The following is a 15,459-nucleotide window of genomic DNA, read 5'->3' as shown; positions in this document are numbered from 1 at the left end:
TATTTCTTTACATATTCTGGTTATTATCCCTTATTATATATACGAATATATACGATTTGAAAATATTTTCTCCCATTTGTGTATCTTTTTTTCACTCTCTTGACAGTGTTCTACGATTCACAAATGTTCTTAATTTTGATGTAGTCTAATTTATTTATTTATTTATTTATTTTTTTGAACAAGGTCTCACTCTGTTTCCTGGGCTGGAGTGCAGTGGCACAGTAGTGGCTCACTACAGCCTTGACCTCCCAGGTTCAAGTGATCCTCCCCACCTCTCAGCCTCCTGACTAGCTGGAACCACAGGCATGTGCCACCATGTCCAGCTAATTAAAATACTTTTTTTTTTTTTTGTAGAGACAGGGTCTTCCTATGTTGCCCTGGCTGGTCTTGAATTCCTGGGCTCAAGTGATCCTCCTGCCTCAGCCTCCCAAAAGTGCTGGGACTGCAGGTGTGAGCCACTGTGCCCAGCCTTCCTGTCTCTTATGTCTCTCTTAATATATAGGTTTTCTCCCTTGTCTTTTTTGCCCCTACCTTTCAATTTAATTGTTGAAAAAGGTGGTCATTTGCCCTATAAAATTTCCAATAGTCTATAAAATTCTGATGACTGTATGTCCTTGGTATCATTTCACATGTTCCTCTACCTTCTGTGTTTTCTACAAACAGTACTTAAATCCAGATGTGTGCTAAGATTCAGGTTTGACTTTGACAAGAATTCTTACAGATGGTGTTGTATACTTCCATCAGGAGGCCAAAACGCAGATGTTTACAGAAAATACTAGATACCATAGAGAGATACGAATAGTAAGAGTTACAAGAGTTTAGAAAAATGTGCAGGCATTTCCAGAGTTTAGATGATCAAAGATGTCACAGAGGAAGTAATTCTAACAGTAATCTTTGAATGACTGGTCAAAATTTTAATTAAGTGGATGTGGTATAAATGGGAAAGCTATTTAAGATAGATGAAGCTGAATATGAAAACTGCAAAGTGATTGTCTGAAATAATGCTCATGTGGAAGCAGCAATGGGAAAAAAAAACTACCATGGTAGTTCCGACAGGAAGAATAAAGAGCTGCAGAGGGTGATGACAGTGGGAATGTATTTACCCTTCTGTGCAGGACACCATACCCTAATGGCTCCCAAGCAAATAAAGGAGGGAGTCAGGGCCAAAGGTAGTTCAGAGCAAGGAAAGCAAAAATGGTATTATTAGATGATTCCATGTTTTAACTATAAGTAAATATTTTAAATGTTTTCAATGGTTTCCTTTTTTTGAATTACCAACTTTTTGTTGTTTCTATTTTGGAGCAGGTGTACTTTTCTTTAACAAAAAGACGACAGTATGTTTTCAGATTTTCTTTTGCTTTAAACTATTTTGTCCTTCTATAAAGGGAGAATAAATTAAATGTGTTTTGTCATATCTTGTACCTGGCAGAAGTGCTCTAATGTTAGCTGAAAGATCAAAGTATTTCATTCTTTGGCAGCCTTAGAATTTTTCTCATTTTCAAAGGAATATGGCAATGTGAAAAAAATGGCCAAACCTCTAGACTCCACTGGGCTTGATGCCAAAAGGAGACCTCACTTTTCTTCTCTTTAGACACAGGTACAGGTCCTTTATGCAAGCAGAACTTTTTGAGAAAGAAAATTCCAGGGTCTTTCTTTGAAATATTGACTTAAATAAAAAGCTTGAATAATCACAGAGTTGAGACAGTATAAAAACAGTACCTTTCACTCTCAAGGTGGGTTATAAATAAACAAGGTAGTTCTACAACAGCATTCTAGGCATTTGCCCTCTGAAAATGTTTTTAAAGAAAACTGACACACGAGAATATTGACAGGAGAAACAGCTTAATATATATTTGTTATATCTAATTGTAAAGTAAATGCTGTTAAATGGCAATGATTCAAAACTACATTAGGACAGTATTTTAAATAATTTATGTTTAAAAGTTTGTTAAAGAATCTCTTAAGAGGGGCACTAGGAGAAACGAGTAAGTTCTGATTTTTTCCCCTCTTCACGTCAGACAACCAATATGTTGTCCTTGTAAACAAGGTTTGAGAGAGGCACATCTCACTCATCAATGTGAAAACCCAGTCATCACACTTAAGATGAATAAATTCTGTCAGTTACAATGCTTATCTAGAAATATTGAGATGGAACCATTCTAAAATATGATCTGCTGTTAAGTACAATTTTGTGAATCCTGTTTTCCAAAGAGACTGGATTATCTCACCTATTGCAAGAATATATTTATATCTTACAACATATCTCATAATTTATATTCAATCTATTTTTGAGGATGGTATTAAAATTATGCTCAGTTTAAAAAATATATATATAATAACCTACAACTTCTTCTTCCTTATAATAATACATGTTGGTAAATTATTTTCTTATTTTAGGAATGTACTACCTTTTGCTAGTTATGATAGAGATAAATTTTGATAGTTCTTATAAGTGGTAAAATGGAATATTTCAAAGGGTCCCAAGTATAACTAAGTTTTACATTGTCTTTCTTCAAATCACTATTAACAGCAACAGTGAAGTGTATCTTTAAAAAGTGTATCTTCTGAATCTCTTATAAAATATTTACATTAGTGTTTTTTTCTTTAAGTTGGAAATGTACACGTCAACTCATGTATTTCAGAGAACTAAAAAGTAACTGTTGTCTTTCTTCAAGATGTTTCCCTATTGCACTTATAAGCACTTTTTTCCTATACTATCAGATCACAATCAACATTACAGACAAGATATACAAAAGTCTCAGCCCTTCCACTGTATTAGGCTTCCTCACAATTTAATAAACAATTCTACTGTTCTGTTTGTTCAGTCAAAAACAATTTATTAAGCATATACCACGTGCTAGCCATTGCGCTTAGACCTCACAAGTTTACAAAGAAAAGGGCCTTTTCCCTCAGGGAAGTTATATTCTAAGAAGTTAGCAGATGACACATAAACCAGCAATTATAATAAAACATGGCGAGAAAGAATATATAAAGAATGATGAGAATTCAGGGGAGGGAACCAATTTTTTTCTACTGAAGAAGTTAAAAATGATTCCCAGAAGAAGTGAAGCTTGCGCTAATTCTCCAATGAGTAGAAGGCTGGGAGAAGGTGGTGAGTCAGAGAGTAGAGGGAGAGAGAGAACGGCAAAGGGAAGAGCGTGTGCAAAAGCATGAAAGTGTGAACAGACGTGGCACACTGTGCAGAATGGCAAGAGAGGACAGCAGGGAAGCTTGTGCAGGGCACAGGACACAAAGGGCTTATATACACCAAACTAAGGAAGTTGGATTTTATTTATTAAGTGACAAAGTTACTTGATCTGTTTCCTATTCTCTAGAGGTAGGGAGAAGAGAAGACGAATTTGATAAATACTTAGGTAAAATTGGAAAGACTTTGTGTTCGATTGAATATGAAGGGTGGGAGGGGCAAAGAGAGACAGAAAGGGTTTTAAGATATTTCTTGGGTTTGGGTGAGTTAGATGAAAGCTGTTACTACCAAATGAGATCAAGAATACAGGAAGTGTTGGTTTAGAGGGAAGATGGTGAGTGCAGTTTGGCATATTCTGAATCCAAGGTAACTGAGAGAGATCCAAAACCAGGTTTCTGGCAGCTGGTTTGTATATACACAGATGGCTGAGGCTCAGGAGTGTAGCCTGGGCTGGAAGCACTGAAAGAGATTTGGGAGTCATCTCATGAACGCTAAAACCAAGGAGGCTGAAGAAGAGTAGTAAGTGAAGGACAAAGTTCTCTGAAGTGCCCATGTTTAATAGGCAGGAAGTGGAAGAGGGCCAACGATAGAGAGACTAGGACAGTGTGGTTTCAGAGAAATCAAGAGAACTTGTGACACAAAGATTTGCCTAATAACAGATCTTTTGCTGACACGATCTCAGGCACTGTGTCAGAAGTTTCACGTAAGTCACTGTAACCTTGAAGTAGATATTATCATCTGTATTTTACAGATGAAGTAGGCTTTAAAGCAGCTCATAAACCACAAGCTACACAGCAGCTGGGAGACTCTCTATATATTCAGCCTGTGAAGGCTTCTCACAATTAGGGACACTCTTCTTCCAGCTAGAATGTAGTACAGCAGATGTGTTGGAGGGATGGAGAAGGGGAAGGATCAGGGTTGAGAACCCAATCAGAGTGGGATAAAAGTACAGAGAAGCCTAAGTATAGAAAAGTCTAAGTTAAGGGTGGCCAGCATTTGGATGAATGGTGAGAGAGCAGATCTTACACCTTGCCCTTTCATGATACTTCTAACTCTTCCTAATTCTGTAACTCTCCAGTTCTGCCTCATCTTTTACCTGCCAATTGCTTAATTTTCTTGTCATCCTTAAGCTACATCTTACAGTCCTGATTTCCCTGCCAGTCCTTTATGAATGTAGGAATGTAAGTTGATTTTCCTCCCACAGACACTGCATGTACATTTTAAAAATTTATCTTTGACTTTGTAATGAATGCTATGTATATTCTCTATCCTTATAGCCATTTACTGTTTCTGGTTCCTCTTAAAGCCTCCTTCCCTCACCCCTTCCCCTCTCATCATGCTCATTCTATTTCTCGTATGAATATACTCATAGACTTTGCCTAAGGGGGGAAAAACCTTCCTATTTTTCTAATAGTTCATCGCTAAGGTCTTTCTCCCAATCATCCAAAATACTGGGTCTTAATTCTCCTTCAAAAAAAAAAAATCCTGGAAATACATGATTAATGCTGTTGTTCATTCTGAGAAAATAAATAGTCCTCCAACTATGTAAATAACAAATAAAACTATCTAATGAAGAAAATGTGTGTGCAGGCTGATGAATTTATCTCCTTGATAGTTTGAAAGATTATCTACTATGTCTCTCTCTCTGAAAGTTAAAAAAATAAAAATAAAAATAAGTTACTGGGGTGGCCACTGAGGGGGTTGGGGAGGCTGCGCAAGGTGGCGAGCCCGGGCAGCCAGAGCAGCCCCCGCCCCAGCCGTACCCACCACCGCCCCAGCAGCAGCACGAGGAAGAGATGGCAGCCAAGGCCAGGTAAGCCGTGGTGTCCCCCATGGACGACGGGTTTCTGAGCCTGGACTCACCCTCCTACGTCCTGTACAGCGACAGAGCAGAATGGGCTGACATAGATCTAGTGCTGCAGAATGATGGCCCCAATTCTGTGGTCCAGATCGTTTACAGTGACAAATATACACTCTGGAAATGATTAAACTAGTACCACATAATGAAAGTGCCTGCAACTATTTGAAAGGGATTTTGCAGGATTGTGGTCTTTCCAAATATCCTAATCTGTTAAGTCAATTACTTGATTTACAACCGAGTCATAGTTCCTCCTATCTAATTGCTTTTCTTGTGGATATCTATGAAGACATGCTAGAAAACCAGTGTGACAAAAAGGAAGACATTCTTAATAAAGCATTAGAGTTATGTGAGATCGTAGCTCAAAAAAAGGACACTATAAGAAAGGAATATTGGAGATAGACTGGAAGATCCCTTCAAAGCAAACACAGCACAGAAAATGACTCACCAACAAATGTACAGCAATAACACCATCCAGAAGAACTTGATGGAATACTTTTAGTTTTTATTAAGGGACCCTGCAGGAGTTTAAAACGAGAGTGGTCCTTCCCTTTGCCTGTGGTGTTAAAGTGCATCACACAGGTATTGCTTTTTAACAAGAAGTGATGCTCCTTGGGTGCTGCTGCTACTCAAGACTAGCTCTAAGTAATGTGATTCTTCTAAAGCAAAGTCATTGGATGGGAGAAGGAAGCAAAAGTCCCATAAAGGAACTTTTGTAGTTTTATCAACATGTAATCAAATCCCTTAGCATCATCTCCTCCCTCAGTAGTACACGCGTGAAGATTTGTAGCAGTAATAACTGCAGGTCATTTGTATGTAATGTATATGAGGTAGCTGAAGTTTGGTTCAGTAAGCAGGGAATACAGTGGTTCCATCAGAGCTGGTCTGCACACTCACGTTACCTTGCTATCACTGTAACCAACTAATGCCAAAAGAACGGTTTTGTAATAAAAGCATAGCTGTATCTAAAAACAAAAACAAACAAAAAAAGAAGTTACCGATAATCTTTCTCAGTATCCTCTAAAAACAAGTACCTATTTTTTCCCCCTTATGGCACAGAGGCAGCAAAGCTGGTAAAGAAATACTATAATCCTTCTGGAGACCAGAACCCTGACTTCCGGATGTGACTACAATCTAACAGGATTCTCTAATGCAGACTAGCAGGAGGTATGAACACCCCTCCCAAGTCTTCCTCTGCCAATACGAAAAGCTACTCCACAAATCTTGCCCCTATACGTAGAGGCTGAACAGAGACAACACTGATCTCAATTTCAAGAAGAAACTAAAGAACATCTACAGATTTTTCTTCTATCTGAAGAGTCAAAACTGTAATTAAACTGCAATAACTTTCTATCTTGTCTTCAAATCTCATTGTCACTTTCAAAACTTCCATTAACCCATTTCATATAATCTCCACTACCATTTGCTATCTTCTTCATACCAAGAAAATAAAATGTTTGCTTACTGCTTTGAAATTCCAACTCTTTTCATACTTATGCCTCAAAAATATTACTTGTCAATAAAAAGAAAAAAATTTTACTTGTCATTTGCCAAGTACTCTTCCAATTTTCTCCAAAGTTTGTTAAATCTCATTCAAATCTTCATTATCTCCCACGAGATAGAGAATTTCTCAGTGCTCTTTCAGGACTGACTAGTGAGCCCCTTCCTTCAAACTCACCCCACTAGAATGATCTAATTGTTGGCTTCCCCAACTTAGGTGGTTCTTGTTGAATTTCATCAAAAGAGACAGAGAGGAAACAACTAGGATGGTGAGAAAAGCAATACAACAAAGTATGGGGTCATAGAAGCCACAACAAGGGGCTGTTCTGACGTAGATAATATATCAAATACTGCCGAGGTCACATAAGCTGAGACTACAAAATGTCCTCATTGAACTGGTAACAAGGAGGTCACTGGTGATTATGACAAAACAGTGTCCATGGTGGAGTGGGTATCAGGCTGAAATGAGCTGAATGAATGAATGAGAGGTGAGGAAGTGAACACAACACACTGAGGAGATATGGGGGTAAAGGAAAAATTTTTTACCCTAAAAATGGGACATACTTTTAAGTTTACATAAGGTAGGAATAAAGTAGAGGGAAACAAACTGGTGATGTGGTAAAATAGGGAAAAATATCAAAGTAGAAAAGTCTTGAAAGGGCAAGAAAAGAGGCCTAGAGCAAATACAGAGACATGGGCTTATGTTGTAAGGAATAGATCTATAAAGGTAGCAAAGACAGACAAGATAGATGCAATAGCAGATTTGGAGGTGAGTTCTTTTTTCCTTTATGTAAAGAAAAAATGCCTTAAAAAGTTTCTTAAATTCCACAGTCTACAGGATATACTTCATAATGAATCCAACTAATTTTAATAATTATCTTTATGATTCTGAGTATAGAATGATTTTAGATATATATTTTTGTAATCAATAGTAAGGCAGTGCAATATTTTTTTTTTTTTGAGGCGGAGTCTTGCTCTGTCTCCCAGGCTGGAGTGCAGTGGTGCAATCTCGGCTCACTGCAAGCTCCGCCCTCCGGGTTCACGCCATTCCCCTGCCTCAGCCTCCCGAGTAGCTGGGAATACAGGCGCCTGCCACCACGCCTGGCTGATTTTTTGTATTTTTAGTAGAGACGGGGTTTCACCGTGTTAGCCAGGATGGTCTCGATCCCCTGACCTCGTGATCCGCCCGCCTCGGCCTCCCAAAGTGCTGGGATTACAGGTGTGAGCCACCGCGCCCGGCCAAGGCAGTGCAATTCTTAAAAATTCTATTTGTGTTTAATACTGCCACAATCAGATTTTTCTTCTTCAATTAAGTGACTGCATTCTGTGACTAATACACTTTGAAATAACTGTATACCATATTAAATATGGTAATACACTGAATAGCCCTAATTTAAAAAAATAGCTGGGGAAAAGAAAAAATATCCTACTACAGTTGCAGGTCATTAACTATTAAGCTGATAAAACGTTGCTCATTAGGAGGCAGAACTTTCTTCTAGTATATCTTAGAAATAATTCACATCAAAAAATATTTTGATAAAGAAGAGATAAAAATTAGAGGATAATTTCATGTTTTTATTCAGATATTTGATAAAGAAGAGGCCGAGGCATGAAAATCACTTGAACCCAGGAGGTGGAAGTTGCAGTGAGCCAAGATCATGCCACTGTGCTCTAGTCTGGGCGTGAGACTCTCTCTAAAAAAAAAAGATTTGATGCATTATTTCTAAAATGTATGAAAGCGTTACTACAAAATGGATCTAATTTTGTTGACAAAATAATACCAAGTAATCCTTTTTAAATTTTTAAATATTTCCTTTCCCTTTTCTTTTTTTTTTTAAGACAAGGTCTCATTCTGTTGCCTAGGCTGGAGTATAGCAGTACAATCACGGCTCACTGAAGCCAGCTTCTTAGGATCAAGTGATTCTCTCCCACCTCAGCCTCCCAAATAGAGGGTATTACAGGCATGAGCCACCATGTGCAGCTAATTTTTTAATTTTTTGTGGAGAAGGGGTCTCCCTATGTTGCCTAGGTTGGTCTTGAACTCCTGGGCTCAAGTGATCCTCCTGCCTTGGCCTCCCAAAGTGCTGGGGTTACAGGCATGAGCCACTATGCCTGGCCCCAATTAATACTAATTGGGAAGAAGACCAACATAAATTATTCAAAGTTTTAACTGGAAAATATTTAAAAAAACATGTAGTCTTCATATTTTCAATACACAGAAAGGCTAAAACTGCATAGCAAAAATACTCAAGGGATTCACTGAAATAGATCAGGATAATTTGTAATTAGCATGTAGTTAATTTTAGATGAGCATCTATTATGTGTCAGAGAATGTTTTTAGGCAACACACCAAGCAAGTGGGGATATAAAAATAACCACAAATATTTTTCCACTTTGAGATTATGGCTTAATTAAGAAAGATTAGAAATCAGAGAGTACAGTATAACAAAATACAAAAAATGAGAAAGCATAAGGCTCTGTTTATTGGTTTCACAGATGATTTCATAGACTAGGGTAGCTGAGAAGTGGAAGCTGTTTAGCAGGCAGCAGGAGTATGGTATTCCATATAAAGGTCATAGGCAGCACTTGAGGCACTACCAGGAGTCTGGAACGTGAATGCAGCGATGAAGCTGTCCAGGTACTTCTTTTCAGAAGCACAGTATGCTTCTAAGGTCTTGAAATGGGGTTCTCTTTTCAGTTTTTAAAGATTAATCTCTTATCTCTCAATTTTTTTTCCTTAAGATGATTTAAATTTTCTCTCTTGTTTTTATTTTATACATTTTTCTTGAAAAGTTTTTAATAGATTTTCTAAAATCACATTATATTTATGTAGAGTTTTACACAAAAGCTGAATTAATCTACTCTGGTTCTCATATTCTGCCTTTAGGTCAAAATTATTATAGAACCCTCCCCAGCCTTCCTTACTTCAGGAAAAAAACATCAAATAATCATAAGATAACTCAGTTTATATCCACAGAGATTATCTGAGTTTTCACAACTGGTAAATATCTTTCTTAAGAGTCTCAAAATGCTCCCAGGAACGTATGTATCATGGAAAGGTACCTCAAAGCCATAGCTCTGATCTAAATATTGGTACTTGAAATTTAAACATCTTGCTTAAAATCTACTTTAAAATGCCAAATTAGTAATTTCCTAAAGTAAAACCTTACAAAATATTAACTATGATTTAAAAAATACCATTTATTTACAAACTCATTAATAAGAGGCTAAGGCCCAGTTAATATTAAATCTTACAAAAAACATATAGCAATATTACCAATTAAAAACTTAAAATGTACCAGACACACAGCAAGAAAACTAAAACCAACTTGCCCAAGGTTACACAGCTAACTAATAGAGCTAGGAATCTAAACCAGGCTTAAAACCCATGTTCTTAATATTTTTTAAGGCTACATACCAGATACTATAAATGTTTAAAACATCTCATTTTATTAAATTCTTTCAACAATCCCATAAGGAAGGCATTATTATCTTATTTTAAAAGGTGATGAAAGTGAGGATGAAAGAGATTAAGTAATTTCCCCGGGTCATAAAACTAGGAAAAATTTGAATTTAAGTCTGTCAACTTCAAAACACGCACTTTTGTTCACTAATCATATACTACATTCCAGTAAATTCCCACTACAAAAAATTTAGGAGCTTGTTAACCTCAAAGTATATAGGGATGTTCTGGTGCTATGACTGGAAAGAGTTGGTAAGGGGTGGGGTGAAGTGGGTATAAAGATAAGTAGACAGTTCAGTATAAGGAACTAATACTCATAGAATATAATGAAAGTCCACTAAATATTGATACAGAATGTACAGAAATAGATATTTATCAATAAACAATAAATGATTAATATTGATTTTATGGAGTTATTATACCTTTGTGATATTTTTCTTCTCCATGGAGTGTTATATGATAAACTTATTCTCAATTTAAAACTAAATTTTTTTTTTTTTGAGACACGGTCTTGCTCTGTTGCCCAGGTGACCACACACAGCTCACTGCAATTGCAACCTCAGCCTCTTGAGCTCAAGCGATCCTCTCACCTCACCCTCTCAAGTAGCTGGGACTACAGGTGTGCATCACCACGCCTGGCTAATTTTTCTTTTACATTGTTTGTAGACATAGAGACTTGCTATACTGCCCAGACTGGTCTTGAACTCCTGGGCTCAAGCTATCCTCTTGCTTCGGCCTCCCAAAGTGCTGGGATTACAGGCGTGAGCTAATGCACTCAGCCATAAAATTAATGTTGATTTGAGAATGTTGTAAATCTCTTGAGATAACTGTAAAAGCTCTGCTGCATTCAATGAAAGGTTATAAACCACTGATTTAGAAATTACATTTGTTTCTTAATTCTCCAATTCCTTCTTTAGACAACAGGAAACAATAATTAATTTATCACCAACCTCAGGTGAACACTTTTTCTACACTTATAAAATAGAGTGGTCCATCTCTCAGATCCTTGATAAGGTTCACTAAATTAACTATGCCAACTTCTATTTTACCTGTCTATTTCTACGATCACTCCCTGAACCCTGAAATCACTTGCAAGTGCTTCAGCTTAGAAACTGTAAATTCAGACACCTACTCTATGACCATGGTTGTTTTCTGCTCTTGGACATCCACTACATCTGTTTTCAACCTCACTGGCAGCTTTCTCTCTAGGCTTTTTTCTATTCCTGGAGTTTATTATTAAAGGGGATTTTTTTCTCTTTTGACTTTCCTACTTTCTTTTTAGATTTTTCTTTCTATTTTACTTTCTTCTCTATTGTCTCTGCTTAGACTCCACGGCTCATTAGTTAAAACCTCTCTTGCTCCTAACATTGTTAACTCCCTAGGCCATGACGTCCTCCATTCCCCTGCCTAGCAAATCCTAACTGTCCAACTATTCTATTCTACAACTACACTGATCAATGACTCTATTCTTTCATAATCTACGTTCTCTTCTAGTCCTTGAAGGATTCCCAGAAGTCTGTTTCTCTCATCAGTTCTTTTTCCATATCCCAGAAGCTACTTCAAACCTTCTTTCTCCATAAAGCTCAGACCTACTATATCCAACATTTTCTTTCTTTCTTTCTTTCTTTTTTTTTTTTTTTTTGAGACGGAGTTTCACTCTTTTTGCCCAGGCTGGAGTGTAATGGCATGATCTCGGCTCACTGCAACCTCTGCCTCCCAGGTTCAAGCAATTCTCCTGCCTCAGCCTCCTGAGTAGCTGGGATTACAGGCACCCGCCACCATGCCTGGCTAATTGTGTTTTTAGTAGAGATGGGGTTTCACCATGTTGGCCAGGCTGGTCTCGAACTCTGGACCTCAGGTGATCCAGCTGCCTTGGCCTCACTGGCCTCCCAAAGTGCTGGGATTACAGGCGTGAGCCACCGCACCTGGCCCTAAATCCTATTTTATAAAGAAAATCAAGGCTACTCCAAAACACCTCCCTCATTTGCTTGCCAGTAATTTGCAAATATCTGCATAAAGTGCTCATTTGTTCACCCTTTTCTCCTGATACAATGGGAAAGACATCCTCCCTGTGGAATGCTGATCCTTCCTTCCACTCCTATTCTGAAGATAATCCCTTCTTTCCTATTTTCCAGGATTTTGTCCTATTCGTAATTCCTTTGTATTGTCCACCCCTCCTTCTCATCAACAAGAAACATGCTCACTACCTAAAATAAACCAATATTCTCTTGGCCTTTTTTCTCTACCCTTAGCTACTACCCTCTAACTCCTCTGTTCATGACCATGTCTCTCAAGAGGTCTGCGTTTACTTTTCTCATATCCGCCCTCACTTCTCAGTGTTCTGCAACTTGGCTTTAGATCTCATCCTATCACTGACCTGTATAGTTGGCCCTCAGCATCCATGCATTCAACCAACCATGTATCAAAAATATGAAAAAAAAAAAAAAAAAAAAAAAAAAAGGTCTGGTGTGGTGGCTCATCCCTGTAATCCCACCACTTTCAATGGCCAAGTCAGGAGGACTGCTTGAGCCCAGGAGTTTGAGGCCAGCCTGAGCAACACAGTGAGACCCTCGTCTATACTAAAATTAAAAAAAATTAGCCATGTATGGTGGTGCACACCTGTAGTCCCAGCAGGCTGAAGCAGGAGGACTGCTTGAGCCCCAGAGTTTGACGCTGCCAGGAGCTATGACTGCGCCACTGCACTCCAACCCAGCAACAGAGCAAGACCGTCTCAAAAAAAAACACCCCCAAACAACCCACATCAACACAAATACAAAAAAATAGAGTTACAGAATATAACAACTATATACATAGCATTTACATTGTATTGGGTATTATAAGTAATCTAGAGATGATTTGAACGATATGGGAGGATGTTTGTAGGTTATACGCAAATATGATGCCATTTTATATCAGGATCTTGAGCATTCTTGGATTTTGGTATCCAAGGGGGGTCCTGGAACTAATACCCCATAGATAATAAGGGACCACTGTACTTGTTAAAATGTCAAACACTTCCAGCTGCTAAATACAGTGGATACTTCTCAGTCCTTAGTTCACTCAACTCCCTAAATTTACTCGGTTTTGACGTTTGATAAGTTCCCTTTTTCTTTAACACTTTCTCTGCTTGGCTTCTATGATAACACTCTCCTGGCGTTCCTCTCTCTCTCTGATCACTCTGCCATGACCTCTTTCCGTCCACTCCCCTAAGTAGTGGTGGTTCCTCTGGATGCCCTTGAAGGCTTCTCATCTTTTATTTTAGATACTCTGCCTCATACCCTCTCCAGGCTTTAATTAACATTGATGTTTTAATAATTTATCTGTAATTGCTCAAAGACTTTGAAAAAGTTACCTCCTACTTACTTTATGTTTTAAAAACACCTATTAAATAACATGGTACAAATCTCATACCTTAATTCCTTAATAATACTTCAGTTAAACACATAACTAGAAATTTAACAACAAATCAAAATTACCTTTATCGCCAAGGTCTCTGAAAAAAGTTGATCCACAGCCAGCTGTTTGGATCCCTGAAAGTGTATCCTCGATGTCCTTTGAATACACATATTAAAATTAAACTTCTAAAAGTTCATTTTCTTTGTAGCTGGGACTACAGACACCCACCTCCATGGCCGGCTAATTTCTTTTTGTATTTTTAGTAGAGACAGGGTTTCACCGTGTTAGCCAGGATGGTGATCTCCTGACCTCGTGATCCGCCCACCTTGGCCTCCCAAAGTGCTGGGATTACAGGCGTGAGCCACCGTGCCCGGCCAAAAGTTCATTTTCTATCTTACCAAAAACAAACCCCGCCCCCCGACATGTTGCTTACCTTTTTTGTCAGCTTCTTGACTGAAGTTTTACCTACAACAAAGAAGAAACATTATTTAGTATCCATATTCTTTGGTAAAACTCAACTTGCACTAAGAAAGAAAATTATTTAAAAGACAAAACAAACAACTAAACATTTATTAAAAAAGCAAAGGCTTGTAATTTTAGCTAATATCCTTAAGCCATAATCACGAGTCAGAGAATTCTAAGACTAAACACAAAGACACTACAGTTTTTCACAACATCCATTTTCAATTTCACTCACCCTATTTCATACATTTGAAATTGTATATAACCATCTATGATTTATCCCAGTTGTCTGAATCATATTATTAATTCTTGTCAAATATAATTTCTTCACATGATTATTAAAATCACTCTCTTTTTACTTTCATTGATTTAGAAAAAAACACTCATGATTTAGAAAGCTTCCTTTTTTTCAACTCTGGAAAGTCTTCTTAGGCTTATAACTCTCCAGTCAAATGTAAAAGTCTAGCCAACGTAACTGTCCATTCTAAAGTAGTTACTTTTAAGAATTTCCTACTGGATAACAGATTTAAAATTCTTTCAGGTTTTCAGCCACCCTCTTTACTGCCTACATCATTTTCCTAATATCCACCATAATTCTAAAGCTATTACATTGTTTCTTTTTTTTAGGACTTATTCTGATGATAGCCTCAAATCATTTTAAACATCTAGAACAAAACTGAAAAATGTTTTATTTTGTATCTTACGTAAGCAATATACAGCACTAACTTTACTTATTGCTCTCAAAATTATCTTGTCTATAAAGTTCCTTCAGTACAATTACGCGATCTGTGAAAATTCAGGTGGCACATTAAAAAAGAGTGCTTTTAGATGTGGCTTTTCTGTAGTTTGGGTTGTTTAATTTGGACGATAAATCTACAAGGGCAAATTCTATTATTTGGTATTAGTAAACTGTCAGGATTTTATTTTTACATTATTAGTCAAAACATTACTTGTGAATATGACTACATACTTTTTAGAAATATCTATGACTATGTTTGTAAGCTTAGGTGTTGTTATTTTGGGATAATTTTTATTCACTGGAGAAACTATTATGTGCCAGCCAAAGACAAACAGCCCCAGATTCTACTGTTAGGTGTTGTTATAGTATCAGATAATCAAATAGATAAAAATTACCATTTACTGTACAAATCTAAGTGAGTGAATGTGTATATAATATGCAGTCGTATAATGCTGATAACTCCAAAAAACTGTGTAATACATGTATTTACTTATCTTTACATAGTCAATTAACTTAAAAAAGAAACTGATCATTATTTCTATGCTTGTCCTAAAGTTATGCCACAAATAGTCATTACCATATACCCTTGTATTTTTAGACAATTAAAGTTAGTCTTATCTGTTTTTAAAAAGCGGATTAATCCTTACATCCAACTTAAAGTATTCTAGAAAGCAATGATTGACATTTTGAAGGCAGAAGAGGACAAAGAATTTAAGGTAGCAAAATGGATGGTGTTTAAGAGTTTCTTGGAAATCAGATTATTTCTAAGGGGTGTTATCTGTTTGAAGGCTAGATTCCTTTTTGGTCTTTCAAAAATCTGTTAAAAAAAAAATCCT

At 37.1% G+C, this 15,459-nt stretch overlaps 1 protein-coding gene and 1 non-coding gene across 4 annotated transcripts in view; both read right to left on the bottom strand.

Moving 5' to 3' along the window:
• Positions 1–15,459, bottom strand: part of MICU2 (mitochondrial calcium uptake 2) — a 113,380-nt gene that overhangs the window by 34,343 nt on the left and 63,578 nt on the right. For all 3 annotated transcript variants that reach the window (XM_055244002.2, XM_055244003.2, XM_063619027.1), the window contains exons 3-4: positions 13,856–13,887; positions 13,503–13,578 (exon numbers count right to left, since the gene is read on the bottom strand). In XM_055244002.2, coding sequence (XP_055099977.1) covers positions 13,503–13,578; positions 13,856–13,887 — 108 coding nt within the window. The remainder of the gene's footprint in view (positions 1–13,502; positions 13,579–13,855; positions 13,888–15,459) is intronic.
• On the bottom strand, positions 2,013–2,113 carry LOC129464283 (small nucleolar RNA U13). The gene has a single exon (XR_008651522.2). It is a non-coding gene; the product is annotated as a small nucleolar RNA U13 (small nucleolar RNA).

This window comes from Symphalangus syndactylus, chromosome 15 (assembly GCF_028878055.3).
Source record: "Symphalangus syndactylus isolate Jambi chromosome 15, NHGRI_mSymSyn1-v2.1_pri, whole genome shotgun sequence".
In the NCBI taxonomy this organism is placed as follows: domain Eukaryota; kingdom Metazoa; phylum Chordata; class Mammalia; order Primates; family Hylobatidae; genus Symphalangus; species Symphalangus syndactylus.
This window is presented reverse-complemented; position numbering and strand designations above follow the sequence as displayed.